General features: G+C 33.0%; 2 protein-coding genes and 2 long non-coding RNA genes across 11 annotated transcripts in view; 2 read left to right on the top strand and 2 right to left on the bottom strand.

The window, feature by feature from the left end:
* The first annotated feature begins 2,872 nt into the window (after nt 1–2,872).
* On the top strand, nt 2,873–5,227 carry LOC148236478 (beta-keto L-gulonate decarboxylase-like). Of its 2 annotated transcripts, XM_088182488.1 has the most exons (8): nt 2,873–2,991; nt 3,425–3,512; nt 3,585–3,683; nt 3,749–3,924; nt 4,408–4,587; nt 4,651–4,747; nt 4,809–4,975; nt 5,033–5,227. In XM_088182488.1, the coding sequence occupies exons 2-8, from the start codon at nt 3,434–3,436 to the stop codon at nt 5,204–5,206; spliced, it is 972 nt and encodes a 323-aa protein (XP_088038614.1). In that variant the 5' UTR covers nt 2,873–2,991; nt 3,425–3,433; the 3' UTR covers nt 5,207–5,227. The 2 variants fall into 2 exon arrangements, with proteins under 2 accessions (XP_088038614.1, XP_088038613.1); XM_088182487.1 differs by lacking the exon at nt 2,873–2,991 and having other exon boundaries at nt 3,334–3,512.
* Nucleotides 5,217–10,817, bottom strand: dre4 (SPT16 homolog, facilitates chromatin remodeling subunit dre4). Of its 2 annotated transcripts, none has more exons than XM_088182485.1 (15): nt 10,594–10,817; nt 9,788–9,892; nt 9,563–9,721; nt 9,188–9,487; nt 8,704–9,119; nt 8,481–8,625; nt 8,250–8,418; nt 7,617–7,856; nt 7,355–7,553; nt 6,667–7,278; nt 6,352–6,606; nt 6,136–6,286; nt 5,667–6,043; nt 5,462–5,593; nt 5,217–5,394 (listed from the first exon to the last, which is right to left on the bottom strand). In XM_088182485.1, exons 1-15 carry the CDS (start codon nt 10,657–10,659, stop codon nt 5,388–5,390), a joined length of 3,333 nt encoding a protein of 1,110 aa, XP_088038611.1. In that variant the 5' UTR covers nt 10,660–10,817; the 3' UTR covers nt 5,217–5,387. The 2 variants fall into 2 exon arrangements, with proteins under 2 accessions (XP_088038611.1, XP_088038610.1); XM_088182484.1 differs by having other exon boundaries at nt 6,124–6,286.
* Nucleotides 10,818–11,426: 609 nt separating this feature from the next.
* LOC148236480 (uncharacterized) overlaps nt 11,427–16,378 on the top strand; it is a 38,039-nt gene continuing 33,087 nt past the window's right edge. For 3 of the 5 annotated variants that reach the window (XR_015809031.1, XR_015809028.1, XR_015809034.1), the window contains exons 1-2: nt 11,436–11,661; nt 11,748–11,848. This is a non-coding gene — a long non-coding RNA (uncharacterized LOC148236480). Of the gene's footprint in view, nt 11,662–11,747; nt 11,849–16,050; nt 16,186–16,378 lie in introns of those variants that run through there. The other 2 variants (XR_015809032.1, XR_015809029.1) reach the window with 2 other exon arrangements.
* Nucleotides 13,123–15,398, bottom strand: LOC148236481 (uncharacterized). 2 transcript variants are annotated; one of them, XR_015809035.1, is made up of 5 exons: nt 15,322–15,398; nt 15,072–15,136; nt 14,935–15,010; nt 14,786–14,868; nt 13,123–14,718 (listed from the first exon to the last, which is right to left on the bottom strand). It is a non-coding gene; the product is annotated as an uncharacterized LOC148236481 (long non-coding RNA). The 2 variants fall into 2 exon arrangements; XR_015809036.1 differs by having other exon boundaries at nt 14,935–15,021; nt 15,322–15,380.

The following is a 16,378-nucleotide window of genomic DNA, read 5'->3' on the forward strand; positions in this document are numbered from 1 at the left end:
ACCACGTTTGAAAGGGTCATTGTCTCAAACCCTAAGCTCTCGTCGCTTTCTAAAGGCGTAGACGTATTTCGCCGTTCTACGAAGGGACTGCAGCGATTGGCTGAAAGATCGCTGCAGATATGCGATTGGCCAGCAAGCCTTATAGCCCTAAAGTATATAAGACCGGACTCGTATATAAGTCGGAAAGTATATTAAGTATATAAGTCGGAAAGTGAGACAGTCACCCAGTCAGGAGACAGGCAGTCAGAGCTGCAAGCAGCCACCCGAATAGACCAGCAGACGCGCCCCCACCGACAGATGCGAAGAGACGACCTGGAACTCCCGAATGACCATCGCCACAAGAAGGACTACCTTCTGACACTCGCTACAGACAGCCACAAGAACCCTGAGGATCATCCACGGGCATCACCACCTGCGTCAGCTTCCCCGCCGCTTCGAGGAAACGTCTCGCCGATAATCATGTAAATAGACTTGCGTTAGAACAGCAAATGGACGTTTCACAACTGTCAAATTAAATTTCATAGACATTTTAGAGCAGCACATAATTTCACATAATGTCAGTTAAACTAAATTTTCTCTAGTAGAAATAAATATATATCTACTGGTGAAAATGTATTTGGACTTCACTAGTGAAAGTATAACTTCACTGTAACATTTATATTTACATATCATGTAAATAAATAATGATAAGTATGTAAATGTATATATTACTACGTATGGAGAAATCGAAATCATATAATTTTACTAGCACCTGCCAGATAAATTATATTTTCACTGGTAAAAATATATATCTACCGGTGAAAATGTATTCCGATATGATTTCACTGAAATGACATATTATAAAATATATTTCCGGTTTAGATTCTAAACTGTTTTTTTTTAGATTTTCTTTGAGGTATAACCCGAAAATTTCTGTTTTAGAATCAGGGACGTCATTTACGGTTTTTTTAATATATCTATTTCATTATAATTCATAGTATTTAATTAAATGCCATGCATTTTTCTGTCCAAATTAAAAAGGGTAGGTCAAATGGCCCCACCTATTCCTGGAAGTGACTACAATGATTTTCCTTATAAAGATACACCAAGAGATATAATTTTGCCAGAGGCATCAATTCAGATTTTTTTCTAAATGGGGGGGGGGGCAAAATTTGCCTAGTCAGTGGTCGTTTAAGATTCATAGTATTGTATTAAATGACATGCAATTTTCTGGGAAAATTCAAAAGGGTAGGCAAATGCCTTCATCTACCCTTCCCCAAATTACGTCTCTAACTTTTGCTTCACTAGAGTTTAACAATTGACCAAAGCTACTAACAAAAAACATAAATGACTTGCACATCAGAGACCAGAGAGATGCACATTTCAAGGAGCACCACAAGGACTTATTAATAATATACACTGCTACAAAACATCGATCCAGTTACCCTTTTGGTTTAACGCAGACTCTGATATCTTAATGTCATCTGCGTATTAGTATAATTTGTATTTGTTCTATAAAACTATATATCAAACAGCTGTTCCGGCATTTTACTGACTGAATAAATCATACCTGAAAAAGTATTTGATATCTAAAAATAAAGTACATATATAAATTATAAATATAATAAATTTTAAGTTGTTTCCTACATTATTCTCAAGGATAAATCAAATCGCGGTATACAATGCCGTCAACCCAATAGACGTACAAAAATATCACTCTTTTAAAAACAATGCACCATCAGCCTTTGTTATGTTAATTGCTCGTGAAACAACAAAAGCAAAACTAGTCAACAGGGGGGCGTGAAAGAACTGATAAAATTATTGGCAATGTGATTATTTATATGATTTATGCTAGCAAAATTATATGATTTCGACTTTTCCATACGTAGTGATATATACATTTACATACTTATCATTATTTTATTTATATGAGCCCAAACTCGACCGATTATGTTAGTTGCACAACAAATGACTGAAAACCTGCACAAGAAGCATGGTTTTTAAGTATACGCCAAGGGTATGATATTCTTCTACAACTGTTCAAGACTAAGCATATATAAGATCTTTTGGTAGAATTATCACCGTGACATTGAGGAACACATCTAAATATTTTTGACCCAGACTTCACTTAAGCTTGCTATGAGTTAAACAAATATTTATATATGTTTCAACAAAGACATAATACGAGCTAAAATTAAAATATATTACATACTTCTAGATTGGTAAAATAACTAGGCCTCACATTCGATACTAAACTTTAACTAATTAAAATAATTAAAGCTATTAGAACTAATCTAAACCCTCTTATGAGAAGTAAAAGTAAATTAAATATGAATAATAAACTATTGATTTAGAAATGGAGAAAGGAAAATGTGATGTTTGTAAATGCACCAAAACTAGTTAAGAATGTTTGAGACCCAACACTAAGTATCTACTGCTAAAATATATTATATTATATATCTACCTGATGACAAGACATTATAGATTTGAAAGAAGTATACATATTTACATATAAAATCAGTAATCTAATCTTTGTGGTAAAACTATTATTATACATTGTTATGAACAATCAAATCAATAATAACAAAAAATTGCTACTAGATCGGATTATTGTATTTTTTTAGGTCAAATTTGTTACATCGTAAATAGCACTTATAGACAAAATAAGATAATATTCCTTCAAGTGTACTTTCTATATAATATGAAAATTGATTGTGTTCCTTGACAACCATATAATAAATGAATGTTCGATAATGCTGCGTACAAATAATACAATGCCTTTGAGCTATTGAATATATAAAAAATGATAAATTGAATATATAAAAAATATGTATTTGCAATACGCTGCGAAATTTAATATATATTTATTTTGTAAGACAACTTCTATACGCACTGTGTGAGTATTTACTAGTCTCTCAAGACGATTACGCAATACTGATAAACGTCAGAAGTTTTCAAGTAATAATTGATAACAGAAAGATTATTTTATGGTTTAAATCAAACATAACAACGGTATAGTAATATATTAATATATTTTTAATGTTATTTTTTAGAAAATAAATTTATTTTTGTCGAATTTTTGAGCAAAACTTTGACAGCATTTTAAGTGACAGTTGTCTCAAGTAGGCCGACGCTACAGGGTGACCGATCAGTCGATATTAAAAAAATATATTTATTTTTATATTCAATAAATTAAAAATGATTTTAAATTATAAACACTTAAGTTTATTTGTTATTATATCAATTATATAATTAATATTATAAAAATACATCAAATCAATTAAATAATTAATATTACATAACTATATCAATTAAATAATTAATGCGATTGATTTATTTGGTAGCCCCTGACACTTAATAAAATCAAATAACAAGTTATTGCTTTCTCAGTTACCGTTCGAGCACTCGATTGAATAAACGCGTATTTTTGTTATTAACAATTTAGAACCCAACAATGGCGGCTTTAGATACTAAATCATTAGATATACAAAGAAGTGCCTTATTTATGCCCGAATTGAATGAAGTAGCTGAAGGTGAATATGCTTATATAAGACGTGTTTTTTATTATTTATTACATATGAATAACACATGTTATCAAATTTCAGTGCTATCTAAAGGACTTATGAAAAACTTTTCTGAAGTAAACGTGGAAGTTGTAGATTGTCCTAATTTGAAAGAAAAACCGTTCACACTTGAATGTTCAGGTATTGGTTTGAAAACTGATTTCATATTCAATCTATTAAACATAGCTAATTGTTTATTTTATTAGGTTTAAATGGACATCCGCAATTGTTTGATATCGGTGGAGTTCCTTATCTTATACCGTTGGTGAATAAAGAGAAAAATTATGACGTCTTAGAAGTTTGTAAATCGGCCGATATCGATCCATTGTACGTCATCGGCGCTGGTGCAGGGCCTTGGTCATATCTTGGAGCAAATTGTGAAGTTAGAGCAATTCTCTTCTTTATTTATATAATAATAACCTGTAATTTATTTGATGAAATGAATTAACTGTGCGACACAGTAACATGATAAAAACAATAAGTCAATGTTAAGAGATTGTGCATATTATGCCACATCGATTGCGGATTATTTTAAGACAGTAAAATATGTAAGGACTTGCGTGCAAATTAAAAGCTATCCCTCTTTCCAACTATACAATATCTAGAATAATTGAAAGATGTTAAAGAAAATCTTTTTATTATTTAATGCTATTGTCTCAAATTTATTTGTATTTATCTCAAAGCAGAGGGCATTAGTTGGTCTAATCATCGTAAAGTAAAGAAATGGACTCCACATAGTCAGTCATAGCTTCTTTCATCACAATCTGAAATTCTTTATTCAATATACATCTCAGATTATATAACAATCAAAATCATACACATATATATCCAGTAATATGTTAATTCCACATAATTTATTTTCCAGGGTATTTTCAATATGTCCATAGTAAACGGTAAAGTCAATCAACAGACTCGTATTGCAAGCGTTTCTCCACATCTGGCTGATAAAGGAGTGGGAAAGTGCAAGTTGGAAATATTACCCCAAAACGAAACAAAATTTTCCATATTGGCGAATATATTTGTTTCCGAAGGAAAACCGGGAAAGGTTTGTGCGAATTATTTTTTCTTCTATCTTTGCTCTATTAACTTTTGATATAAATAATTAAAGGTTTTGCGTGTCGAATGCAAAAAGAGAACAGGAGAAGACGATTTCATAACGGCAATTAGAAAAAGTTTGAAGTCCAAGTATGGCGATAAAAGCGTCGGTATGTATTTCAAGTGAGATTAATTAACGAAATCGCATAATATTAATTAATATTTTTATAGGTCTTGGAGGTACATTTTTACTGAAAGAAGGCCGTGCCAAGGAGCATATTATGCCAGATTTTTCTAAAACTCCTTTGAACTCGGACGGTGATGTAAATGAATGGTTGCATTTCTTCGATATGTCGGCTCCGCTGATAAACGTCGGCACACTCTTATCTCACGATCCGGTAAATTAAATTCACAATTCATAACTTTGATTAGTATCTAATACAATATATTTTCAGGGACTTGATTTACGCATTCAGCATTTCCATACGTTCAGTCATCACGGCGAAGGTGGACACTATCACATAGACACAACTCCCGACACGGCTCATTACGTCGGTTACTTCAATCTGGCCGAGAGGATCATAAGGGTGGATGCACCTAAATATACGCACAACTTTGGAAGAGATTAAATAAACAATGTTTAAAAAACATGTAATGAATCATTTTTATTTCACAATTTAAGACATATTAATGTAATATTATGTGTATATTTAAACATAACTTAACAATCTCCGATTAAACATAAATTACAATTAATTATACATAAGACAACTACAACACATTGAATCCATTTAAAGCCAAATTGAGGTTTCATTTCCTAAAAAATAATAATTAATTAAAACATTATTTAATAATTCAATAAAATATTATGTTATAAAACATACTTATGTTTTTTTGAGCTGTGATTCTTATCGCCGCTAGTATCTCTGGAACGTTTACGATCTTTATCGCGATCCTTGTCGTTACTGTGAGAGGATTTGTGATGATGTCTATCTTTATCTTTACTTTTGGAAGGACTGAAATATAACAAATATATTTATATAGAATATAAGCATGTGAATGATTTTGAAATCTAAGAAACAAACATACCTATGTTTGGAAGATTTATGCGAAGAACTGGAATTATGATGTGACGATTTGTGTTTTTTGGGACTCGAATGTGACTCGTGTCTGCTACGACTGTCACCGCCACTTCTTTTACTATTACTATTTCCACTTCTATGCGACGTCGGCTTCGGAGCAGTTTTATAATCATCATAATTATTTCTCTCCTTATCCTCTTCGGCGGCCTCGCGCTCCAGATCTGACCAATCTTTGCCAGATTCTTCGTCCGTATCCATCCCTTCGCTGTCCCCGGAATCGCTGGCCGATGCTTCTGAATCGTATTCCGAATCGTCATCCGACTCTTCGTCCGATCCTGCATCCGTGGGCTCGTACGCGTCATCTTCATCTTCCGAATCCTCGTTCTGTAATTCAAACATACTCATTAGGATGTTATAGCAATGTAAACGATTGATAAATATTCCAGGAGAAATGGTTACTTTACATGACCCTTTACCTGGTTGGGATTTTCATCAGCGTCCGATTCCGGATCTAAGAAACACCAGCCGCCGTTTTCGAAGAATCCTTCGATGTCATCAGTGATCGTTTTCATTACTTTGGTCCAGTTCAATGACTGAATACCCTCGGAATATCGAATATCACAAGAACTGCGAATATATTAATTTATAATAACGCTAAAAACATTCATCCAAAAATTATTATATATACTCACTTTAACCATTCCTTGACGTGATCCAACATGTTCATCGGAACGGCGTTCACCATCGCTACCTTCCTAGTATAATCTTTAAAAATAAACACCATATCAAAATTCTTCAAATGGAATTGTACTCTCTCAAAGTGAACTAGTTCGACGTCTTCTAGGGTGATGACGAAAGGGGGCCATTCAGTCAAATTTACTAATGAACCACTGGTCGGTTGAAGCAAGACTGTGCTCCTATAAGGCGCTCCTGGGAATCCGAGTTCTCTATAAAAAGATTTTTTTTTAGCATTTTGATATTAATTCCAGCGAAAAGCGTAAACAAACCTGAATGGTGTGTCAAATTCAATTTCTTGTTTAGTCATCGAATCGACCTTCTCGCAGAAACTTTTGAAAGCAGTTTTTAGCTTGTGTCTCAGCTCTCTTTCACTTTGTTCAGCAGCTAAATCGTCTCTGTCGTGCATATGTTGATGTTTGCCGAGATCGGTGGTAATCTCACCCACTTCGGTGTAAAATTGAACATCAACATGTTTCTTTTTGCCAAACATTATAGCATGCTTCAAATGGAAGTGTAAGAGGATTATCATTTCTCCGTCGCACGGTTGGAAGAACGCATTCTTGATATTGTTATACAGAATATCGACTTTATCGCCGCGGACCGAAGTGTATCTGAATCCGTTCACGTGCGCCTCTAAAGAACCTGTCATTCTTTTCGTGACGATATTGGGTCGAATGTACAGATCCTTCAGCTTCGGATTACCCTTGTTCTGAGACAAAATCAAAGTATCCTGTTTGACGAGATCCTCCTTTTCTCTTTCTTCCGCCTCTCTAGTTTTAAACTTCTTTTGTACTTCTTTAATCAAGCGGAAACTGGTATTGAGATTAGACGACGGCGGCGATAGCTCGCCCGGTTCTTTGGTGTTACTGCTACGATACGTTCTATAATTATAATAAAATAAATATATTAAAAGCGATACAATAATATAAAAAATATTTAATTAAATGTATCACTAACACTTCTTTAACAAATGTAGCATCCGGTTGTGTATAGTTTCCGCCTTCGTTTCTACCCATAGTTGCACCGGGGTGAAAGAAATTTATCCTAAGGTACGTATAATCGCCCTCCACGCTCTGAGATATATTTTTGATCGTAGAAATGTGGAACGGCACCGGAACTCCAAATATGGGTAAGATAACAGTTTCGTATTTTCGATCTGGAATATAATTTTATGGGTTATTTTCTATTAAAAAAAATAAATAATTAAATTCTCACTCACCGACATACAACTTAAGTTCTTTGACTTCAGTCTCTCGCGGCATTTGACTCACACCTTTGTACGATACGGTATTTTTGCGTACTTTCTCGCTTTCTTTACCGCCCGATTGCTTAGAAAGACGCTCCTTAGCCTTTTCGTTCAAAGCGACTGCCAGTTCTTTTTGATGTTCCTTTCGCTTCTCTTCAGAGGAATGTTCGGACCGTAATTTTGATTCGATAACAGCGGTTCTTTTGCCTCTACCTTCAAAACGATAAGAAAAAAAATATAAATGCAATCGACGGAATATGCTCCATAATCAAAATCATGCAAAACAGTCATGTTGACTAACCACCGTCTTATCCAGAGTCCACATGAAGATTTCATAAAACAAATCAAAAGAACATGTTAGCTGTCGTTATTAGTTACATATTTTATTCTACTAAGCGATTTGACCAAATTAATCTATTACTGTATTAACAATAATTGATATTAATCGAGCAAAAATGTTACTAAAAGGAGACGATAACCCATTACTTAAAAAACACTACAAAGAGATCATATACTTTAAAAAAAGCAAAATTTTTGTAGCATAATTGACAGCAATTTGTTGACCATTTTTTTAATAACACTACCATAGCTTCGTAAAATACACACCTAATATCTCAGTTTTTTTCTTTTCTTTCTCATCTTCCTCTTCGTCGTCTTCGTTTTCATCTCTCAAGAAAATACCGATGTTCTTTATTTTCTTTTTGGATCCGGTGAGAATCGAAGCTGGCTGATCTTCGTTAATAAGAACCGTATCACCGATGAATAAAGCGTATACCTATAACAACGAATATTCTCACTAAAACAATTCACATTTTTTATGTAAAAATTTCAATATACCTTTCCCTCCTTATCGCCGGCTTCTTTATTATTCAGATCTGAAAATCCTACACTAATATTAAATATCATTCCCTTCTTTATTGTCACATTTGTCTTAGGTCCGACAACGATGGAACTCTCGCGAAACTCTATCCCCATAGCGAATCTAAATGCACAATTTCAAGAAAAAAAAACACGTTAAAACAATAATAAAAAAAATAGTAAAATCATAATATAAACGCACCCGAAGGTTTTGGTTAAATTGTCAATGAGAGCCGGCTTCTCTTTTTTGACGAGCTGAAGGCCGGCGTCGTAAACTTGCGACAGTTTTGTGCCCGCTACTAGCTTTTTACACAGCTCCTCCTCTAAATTGAGCAAGAAGTTATAGTTGGCTTGCACTTCTTCGCTGGGATTCACTAACAACGTTCTAACTATGTTGGAGCAGTACGACTTGTAACGTACGCCAAGGGAGCAAACGATCGCGCCGAAATGAAGGTGATTCTTATCGGAGACGACGGTAAACTTGAGACTGTAATTGCCGCCGGATTGAATAATAGGAGGATAGCACAAATCCAACAGAGCAGTGTCGACGCCGGTGACGAACTTTTTGTCAGTCAACGCGGCTTCCGCTCCCTCTGCCAATTTCGAATGCTTTACTTTCTGAGAAATCGATAAAATGTCCATTAAAACAAATATTTTCAAGACATAATTTATAATAAAAATCCTACCTTATCCGCATCTATAATCTCCATAATTTGATCTTTTAAATATTTCGTAAATAGATCCATCGAAACCAAACAAGCCTTCTTAACGGTTATCACTTCGGTATCTTCTTTAGGGCACATCACCAAAGCGATGGACGAACTTATATCGACACTCTCAAAATGTTGGGCTTTCATCATACTCTTCCATGACTCCAAAAATTCTCCCTTTTCTTTATCTTTGGAGAAGACACCGAGAGTTTTTCCTTCTTTAGAGCCTTTTATCGCGTCGATTAACTTTTGGTAGTTCGCTTTGTCTTTATCGTTCTAAAAAGATCACACGTACAATATAAAATAAAACAATTTGAAATATATGTAAATTGATGAAATATAAACACGCACTCTATCTCTGGTTAATAATTTCACAGGTAAAAGGTCTTCGTCTTTATGTTGTTCTATCTGACGCAAGAATTCTATTTTTTTCTTGCTGGCCAGGAAAATTATGTTCGTTTCCGTAAAAACTGTTATAGTGTCGGTGAGCTCGTAACCGAGAAGCCACGTCTATGGATGAAAACATATTATTATCTGACATTAAGTGTATAATTATACGCTAAAAATAGTTAATACCTGAAGAGCGATGGATTTACTGTAAACGGTGTCTTCTTCGGCACCGACTGACGATACCAGACAGTCAGCCTTTGCCAATCCATCTTCGGCAGCATTATCATCAGACTGGAATTAAAAATGTTAGCATTATTACTAAAAATACTCACTTAAAAAGTGTTTCTAGGGTTTAGTTTCTAAACTGTAATATATAATTATAATTTGTAACTACATCAATAAAATATTGATTGACATATTTTGTAGTTTATTGGGAAGAGGTTTTTATTGGCTTTTGACTTGGTGATGCAGTTATCTTTTAGCAACTTTCTATTTGTTTATCTCTTGTTTAATACATTGTCATTTCCACTTAAACGGCAGCTCTGTTACTCAAATGCATTATTATCTATTTGACTAGTTTTTAGCTTTGATTTTGTTATTAAGAGACATCACAAACTTAATGAGATCGTATGATCAATGTTAGATAAAGTTACAAATCAAAGATATAGTTATAACTTACTTCTGAGACCTTGAACTAGTTTACAAACTAACCTAAAAAAAGTTGAAAGGATATTTGAATACAAATAGTTGTAGTGTGCTTAAACGTCAGATTGACAAGTTTTCAATTTGAAAATATTTACATTATGTTTTGTCGCTGAAAAGAAAAAAGATGGTGGATCCAAAATGGAGGATCGATGAGAACAATCGAGCGCATGCGAAGTCGACGAAATAAAACGCAATAAGGGCCTGGGGTTATGGAACTAATGTCAAATTGCGCAACGCATTTTGAGGGTCGTAGAGATGGAAGAGTAGCGGAGACGAGCAAGACATACCTTCCAGGCCTGGATGAGCCGTTTAGCTCGACGCGCGAAGGCGTCGCGGTCTAGAGGCGCGGCCATCAATGTTTTTCGTGTCGAAACTGGTTTTACCGGCGAATAGGAAAGATATTCTGCCGACGACGAGCTCGCGCCGGCGAAACGGCGAAAACGGACGCCGAAGCCGACGCCGCACGACGAACGAGCGTACGAAGCGACAAGCGGCAAACTCGCACGCCGACGGCGGGACCCGACGGTGGTCTTAATAATAACGACTACGACCATATACGATTACATGTTTTTAAATAATTAAACACTTGTAAAATAGTCATTTCTATGTATAAGGTATATTCCTTTTAATAATTATGCGAGTTTTTTAAACTAGGGGTAATATCGAACATTTCGTATACACATTGTATTTTTGATTATTATTAAAATTTCAATATTCATAATTAAATGCATTCAAGAGAACTGATTATAAAAATAGATCTTTTCATGAATTCTTCTTTAAAGAGGATTGTCCTGCTCAAAAATATTATCTTTATTTGTTTTTTGTTCTCCTTGAACAAACATTTGCAATAAAACATTTTTTTAAGTTCTTATAGCAATTTCTCTAGCAAAAAATTCGGATATGTCTTTTGAATGAAATTTTCGACACTTTTTTTAGCTCTCATAGCGATTTAACTTCCTCAGACAAAAATTGTCAAAATTTCTTTTGATATTTTTATAATCTGGTGACTTTTTGTTATCAAAAGTGAAATTTATTCTAATAAAATATTTATTCATTTGATTATATGTTTTATTTATTTATGTGCAATTAGCTAATACGCACATTGAGCTGCATAGCAGTCGGGCAGGACAGAGCTGCGCAATAAAAATAAAGTGTATTGCACAGTTGCCCACGCATATTGGATAGCAGTTTGTCAAAGGCAGGAGCCGTGCTGCATTAAATTTTGTGTTCTAACCAATATGGAGTGACCAAAAAGGTGTTGTAATACTTTGATTTGAGCTCTAAAGCATATTCGGATTCCGAGTTGAAAATATTATTACTTGAGCAAAAATCAAGAAATGTAAAGCGGTGGAAAAGTGAGTACATGAAATAAACAGGAACTTGCGGAGAATTTGCACTGAAAAGAAAATTCTTAAATAAACGATTTGTAAACTATTTGTAGTTTAAAGAAATTCAGAGCATGATTCATCCTATTGTTTACTATGAGTGATGCAATGCTCAAACACTAATTGGAACAACAGAAAAACTGGTAATATTTTTAATGTAAGTTTTTTTATTTTATTTTATGTTTCTTAAGAAAAATTGATAATTTGTAACTGCAAAAGTATAGAACAAATTTTGGCGACGGAGTGGTGACGGGTAACAATTAGACACAGATTGAGCCGCTACAGTTATTTACATGGTTTACGAGGCACAAGCCTGTGACCCTGCACAAACATTTAAATAATTTAGCCACATAAATGAATGAGTTTATCAATTGATCATATTTTAGCGATCGGGTGGAAATATAGATTAACCTGGTAAATAAAGATGAACCTGCAGCAAAATAATATTTTATTGAAAAGTATATAATGTTATATATTGGAATATGAGCGGTGAACGAAGCATCACCGCCATTGTTTCTGTATCAAAGTTCACCAAGAGAATGTGCCGTCGTCACGTCAGTGTTACCAGAATGCCAATTTTAGTCATAATAAAACATATGCATTAAGTTATATACCCGCCTGTAAATAGTGTGGCGCTAGCAATAATCGCCACATGTTGGCATTCACCTTAATTTAACTAGGGCTTATTTTCGGGGGAGGGCTTATATTCCAAAAACTCATGAAAATCACACTAGGGCTTATTTTTGGAGGATGTCTTATTTTCGGAAAAAGACGGTATTAAATTATGAAAGGTTAGAGGACCCTATGATGGTTAAATGCCACTTTATAATTTATTTTCGTTATAGGTAGCATCTCAAACTTTTTTTGCGGATTGTGTTAAATTGTCGATGTGTTCACATGTCACATTTCTATAATTATATTTGAATTATTAAAAATAGTATGACTACTACCACTAAATAAATAATTTGGCTGTAAAAGTGTTATTAAATATGTTATTGTTTAATCATATTTTTTCGATTTATTTAGAACATGGTCACTAAAAATATTGTTATGGCGATATCCGAGCGAGATTCTCTCGCCAGATTTTATATAGCTAGCTTCCGTAATATACGAACGCGGGATAAACCTATTTGTCATTAAACAAATAAACTTATTTCAAATGTTTCGCATCTTCCAACCAAAAAAGACGCACGCCAAGAAGAAAAACCGCGACCTTTTCTCGAGGGGAGAAGTTAAACACTAATGTTTAAATGCATTACATAAAACAAATGTCGAAACTGATTATAATATGCGCGTTCGCTGTATTTTCAAGCATATATTAAACAATTATTATCGTCCACAGAAAACAAACGGATTTTTTATTCGATAAAAATTAAACGTCTTATACATAGTCTAACCGGGAAAAATTAAAATTCAATCCATAGACATATGTTAAGTTTTACTGCCTTAGGCTGATTCTTTATTGTTTATCACTTTTTTTAGAATTCGTGAATTACTATAATCTATCAGTTATATTCTGAACTTAAATGTAATAACATAAACTAAAAAGTACAAATTATCATACTAAAACAATTATACATCGTAATACTATTTAAAAATATAAATTATTGAAGCTTTTTTCAGTGTGCTCCCATAGTGGATTAAAGATTGAAATTAAAGCTATTAAGAGTTTATTTCAAGCAAAACGACATATTTTTTTTAAATGTTGTGTATTAGAAAATATTTTATTAAAGTAAATATTATTGTATCTCTTAAAATAAAATCCGTGCAATGATTTATTATAAATGGCTGACATTTTACAACGTATAAATTAAATAGTTTTATATTGGGTGTTGTATATGCACAAAAGTGCCCTCTTTATTTATGTGATACTTTTATGTCTCAATGACATTAAAAGTTCTTTTAATGTCAGTTTTCTTTCTAATTCCAGATTTCTTAATATGTCATTTAATATTTTTTAACAATGGACATCCAACGAAGTTGTGTTACGATACAAAATAAAATTAATAGTTAAGAAATTTACAGGAAAATCTGGAAGGCTATAACTGTATACAAGTATCAAGATGAGTTTTAATGTCCAGAAATACGATGAAAATTATTTTAGAATGCTTTTAAACATTTATCTCATTTAAATTGACAAATATCGCTATGAGTATTCATATGTCTTAAAAGGATGGTTTTAAATTTGAATCCTTTTCCACATTTATCACATTCAAAATCGCGAACATCACTATGAGTTTTCATATGCCTTGATAGCCTATTTTTAAATTTAAAAGCTTTTCCACATTTTTCACATTTGAAGTCACAGATATCACTATGAGTTCGCATATGTTGAAAAAGATAGTTTTGACATTTGAATGCTTTACCACATTTATTACATTCAAAGTTAGGAACTTCGCTGTGAGTTTTAATATGTCCTGAAAGTGAGGTTTTATATTTGAATGTTTTTCCACATTTGTCACATTCAAATTCTCGAACGTTGCTGTGGGATTGCATATGTATCAAAAGTCTGTTTTTTGTTATGAATGCCTTTCCACATTTCTCACATTCAAAGTCACGAACATCGCTATGAGTTTGAATATGTATTGAAAGGTTGTATTTAGATATGAACGCTTTTCCACATTTTTCACATTCAAAGTCACAAACATCACTATGAGTTTGCATATGTATTAAAAGACTGTTTTTAGATATGTATGTCTTATCACATTTTTTACATTCAAAGTCACAAACATCGCTATGAGTATGCATATGTCGTGTGAGATGGGATTTTATTTTAAATGCTTTTCCACATTTTGTACACTCAAAGTCACGAACATCGCTATGCGTTTTCTTATGTCGTGAGAGATGAGATTTTGTTCTAAATGTTTTTCTACATTTTTCACATTTAAAGTCACGAATATCGCTATGAACTTTTATATGTCTTGTAAGGTATTTTTTAGAACTAAATGCTTTTCCACATTCAACACATTCATTTTTTTTTATATCAGCGTGCATATGCTGAACTTCAAAACATTGTCTTCCCGGTTTCTGAAATTTAAATTGTGTTCATTAGTTGTGAATATTGACATAGAAATCAAAAACTATTCAATATTACTTCAGAGACGTTGTAAATATGGTGAGATAACACGTTCACACCGATAGTATTTTCTTTAAGTATATCTTTAACATCGTGCATTTCTAAAATCATACAATAATTAAAAAATATATTTTAGGTAATAATAAGTTGTATTGAGCATTTCTAACCCATTTCAAACATGTCATCTACATCGTTTATGGGCGAATTTTTTATGCATTCGTATTCGCATTTTACATGTTCAGACTGAAAAAAAACTATTGAAGATCACATGCATTAACAAATGTTACATATTATGTTGCATTACCTCGACTTTACATTGAATAGTATTAATGGATGCAAATGTTTCTTTGTTGTTTTCTATATCATCTTCTGCAAAGACAAAGTTTAATACTTATAAAAAGCATCTAACTAACAATTTAGAAGCATGTGAAATTTATGCTTATGATAAAAATACAATTGGTTTCATTTTTACCTAATTGTATTTGAAACATAAATTATTTTCATGTAGAAGTGATGTTAAATAAAAAGCAAGAAAAGAATATAATTAATTATACCGGTTTTAATAAATGCCATTGTAACGTCAGGTTGACAGACGTCAAAATCGATTATAACTAATATTTGGTCCAAATACGACGAAAAGTCGGTCATAAAGGAATTAAAAACACTGGATCTTAAACATTATTTTTTATTAAAGAGTAAATAAATATAAGTAGTTTATCACTGCATTGTTTTAGTCCTTAATCAGTTCTTACGTTTTAATTAATTTTTACTCATGCATTCATTAGAGAAATTCACCAAATTAGCAGTAAATATAAATATAGCGAAAAGGTTGTGTGGCTACTATAAATTATGTTACAAAAAAACATTATACTATTATTATTAAATATTTGTTTTTGGGTTTATATTTGACAGTAAATGGACGTTTCATAACTGTTAAATTTGAGTTTGCGTCGTGATAACTAACAAGTAGCAAAATAATATTATTGTTTTTTTTTAGAGATGCTGCGAGAACTAAAAAAGTTCACCTTGGACATTTTTGCTCGAGGAGGACAAAAAAGGATAAAATAAGGGTAAAGGAAGACAAAAGGAGGAGTGACCAGATTTTAAGAATATCAAAGGAGGACCTTAATAATCACAATAATTTTCATCTCCAAATCACGGTACTTATTTTGGTCTAGTAGCAAAATTTGATCCTTATTTACCAATATGTCCAATGTCTTTAGCTATTATCAAATATATTCTTAAATACTAGAACCAGTTTCATAACGGGGTATTGGAGTGGCACCCGAGGACGCTGCTCGAGGAAGCGTTAGCGCTGGGTCGCTGTCGAAGAAGTGCTAAATTAAGGTCTGGGTCAGTGCTGCCAATCGCAAAATCTGCCTTCGCTCCTTCGACTGTATCTCCAGTCTCTCCGTCATGTATGTCTTCATATATTAATAGATTACATTTTGATATTTATGGGTTGGTAATAAGACACTGAACAAATGTTTAAATTACAGCATAAGAGTAATAGGGCCTGATTATTAATTTGGTGGCGAAATTGAATTCTATAATTTAAGAATTCAGCATAATAATGGTTTAATCGTAGTTTTGGCAAGTAATACAATTATA

This window comes from Plectrocnemia conspersa, unplaced genomic scaffold (genome assembly GCF_051122295.1).
Source record: "Plectrocnemia conspersa isolate PC_06_02 unplaced genomic scaffold, ASM5112229v1 ptg000003l, whole genome shotgun sequence".
Lineage (NCBI taxonomy): Eukaryota > Metazoa > Arthropoda > Insecta > Trichoptera > Polycentropodidae > Plectrocnemia > Plectrocnemia conspersa.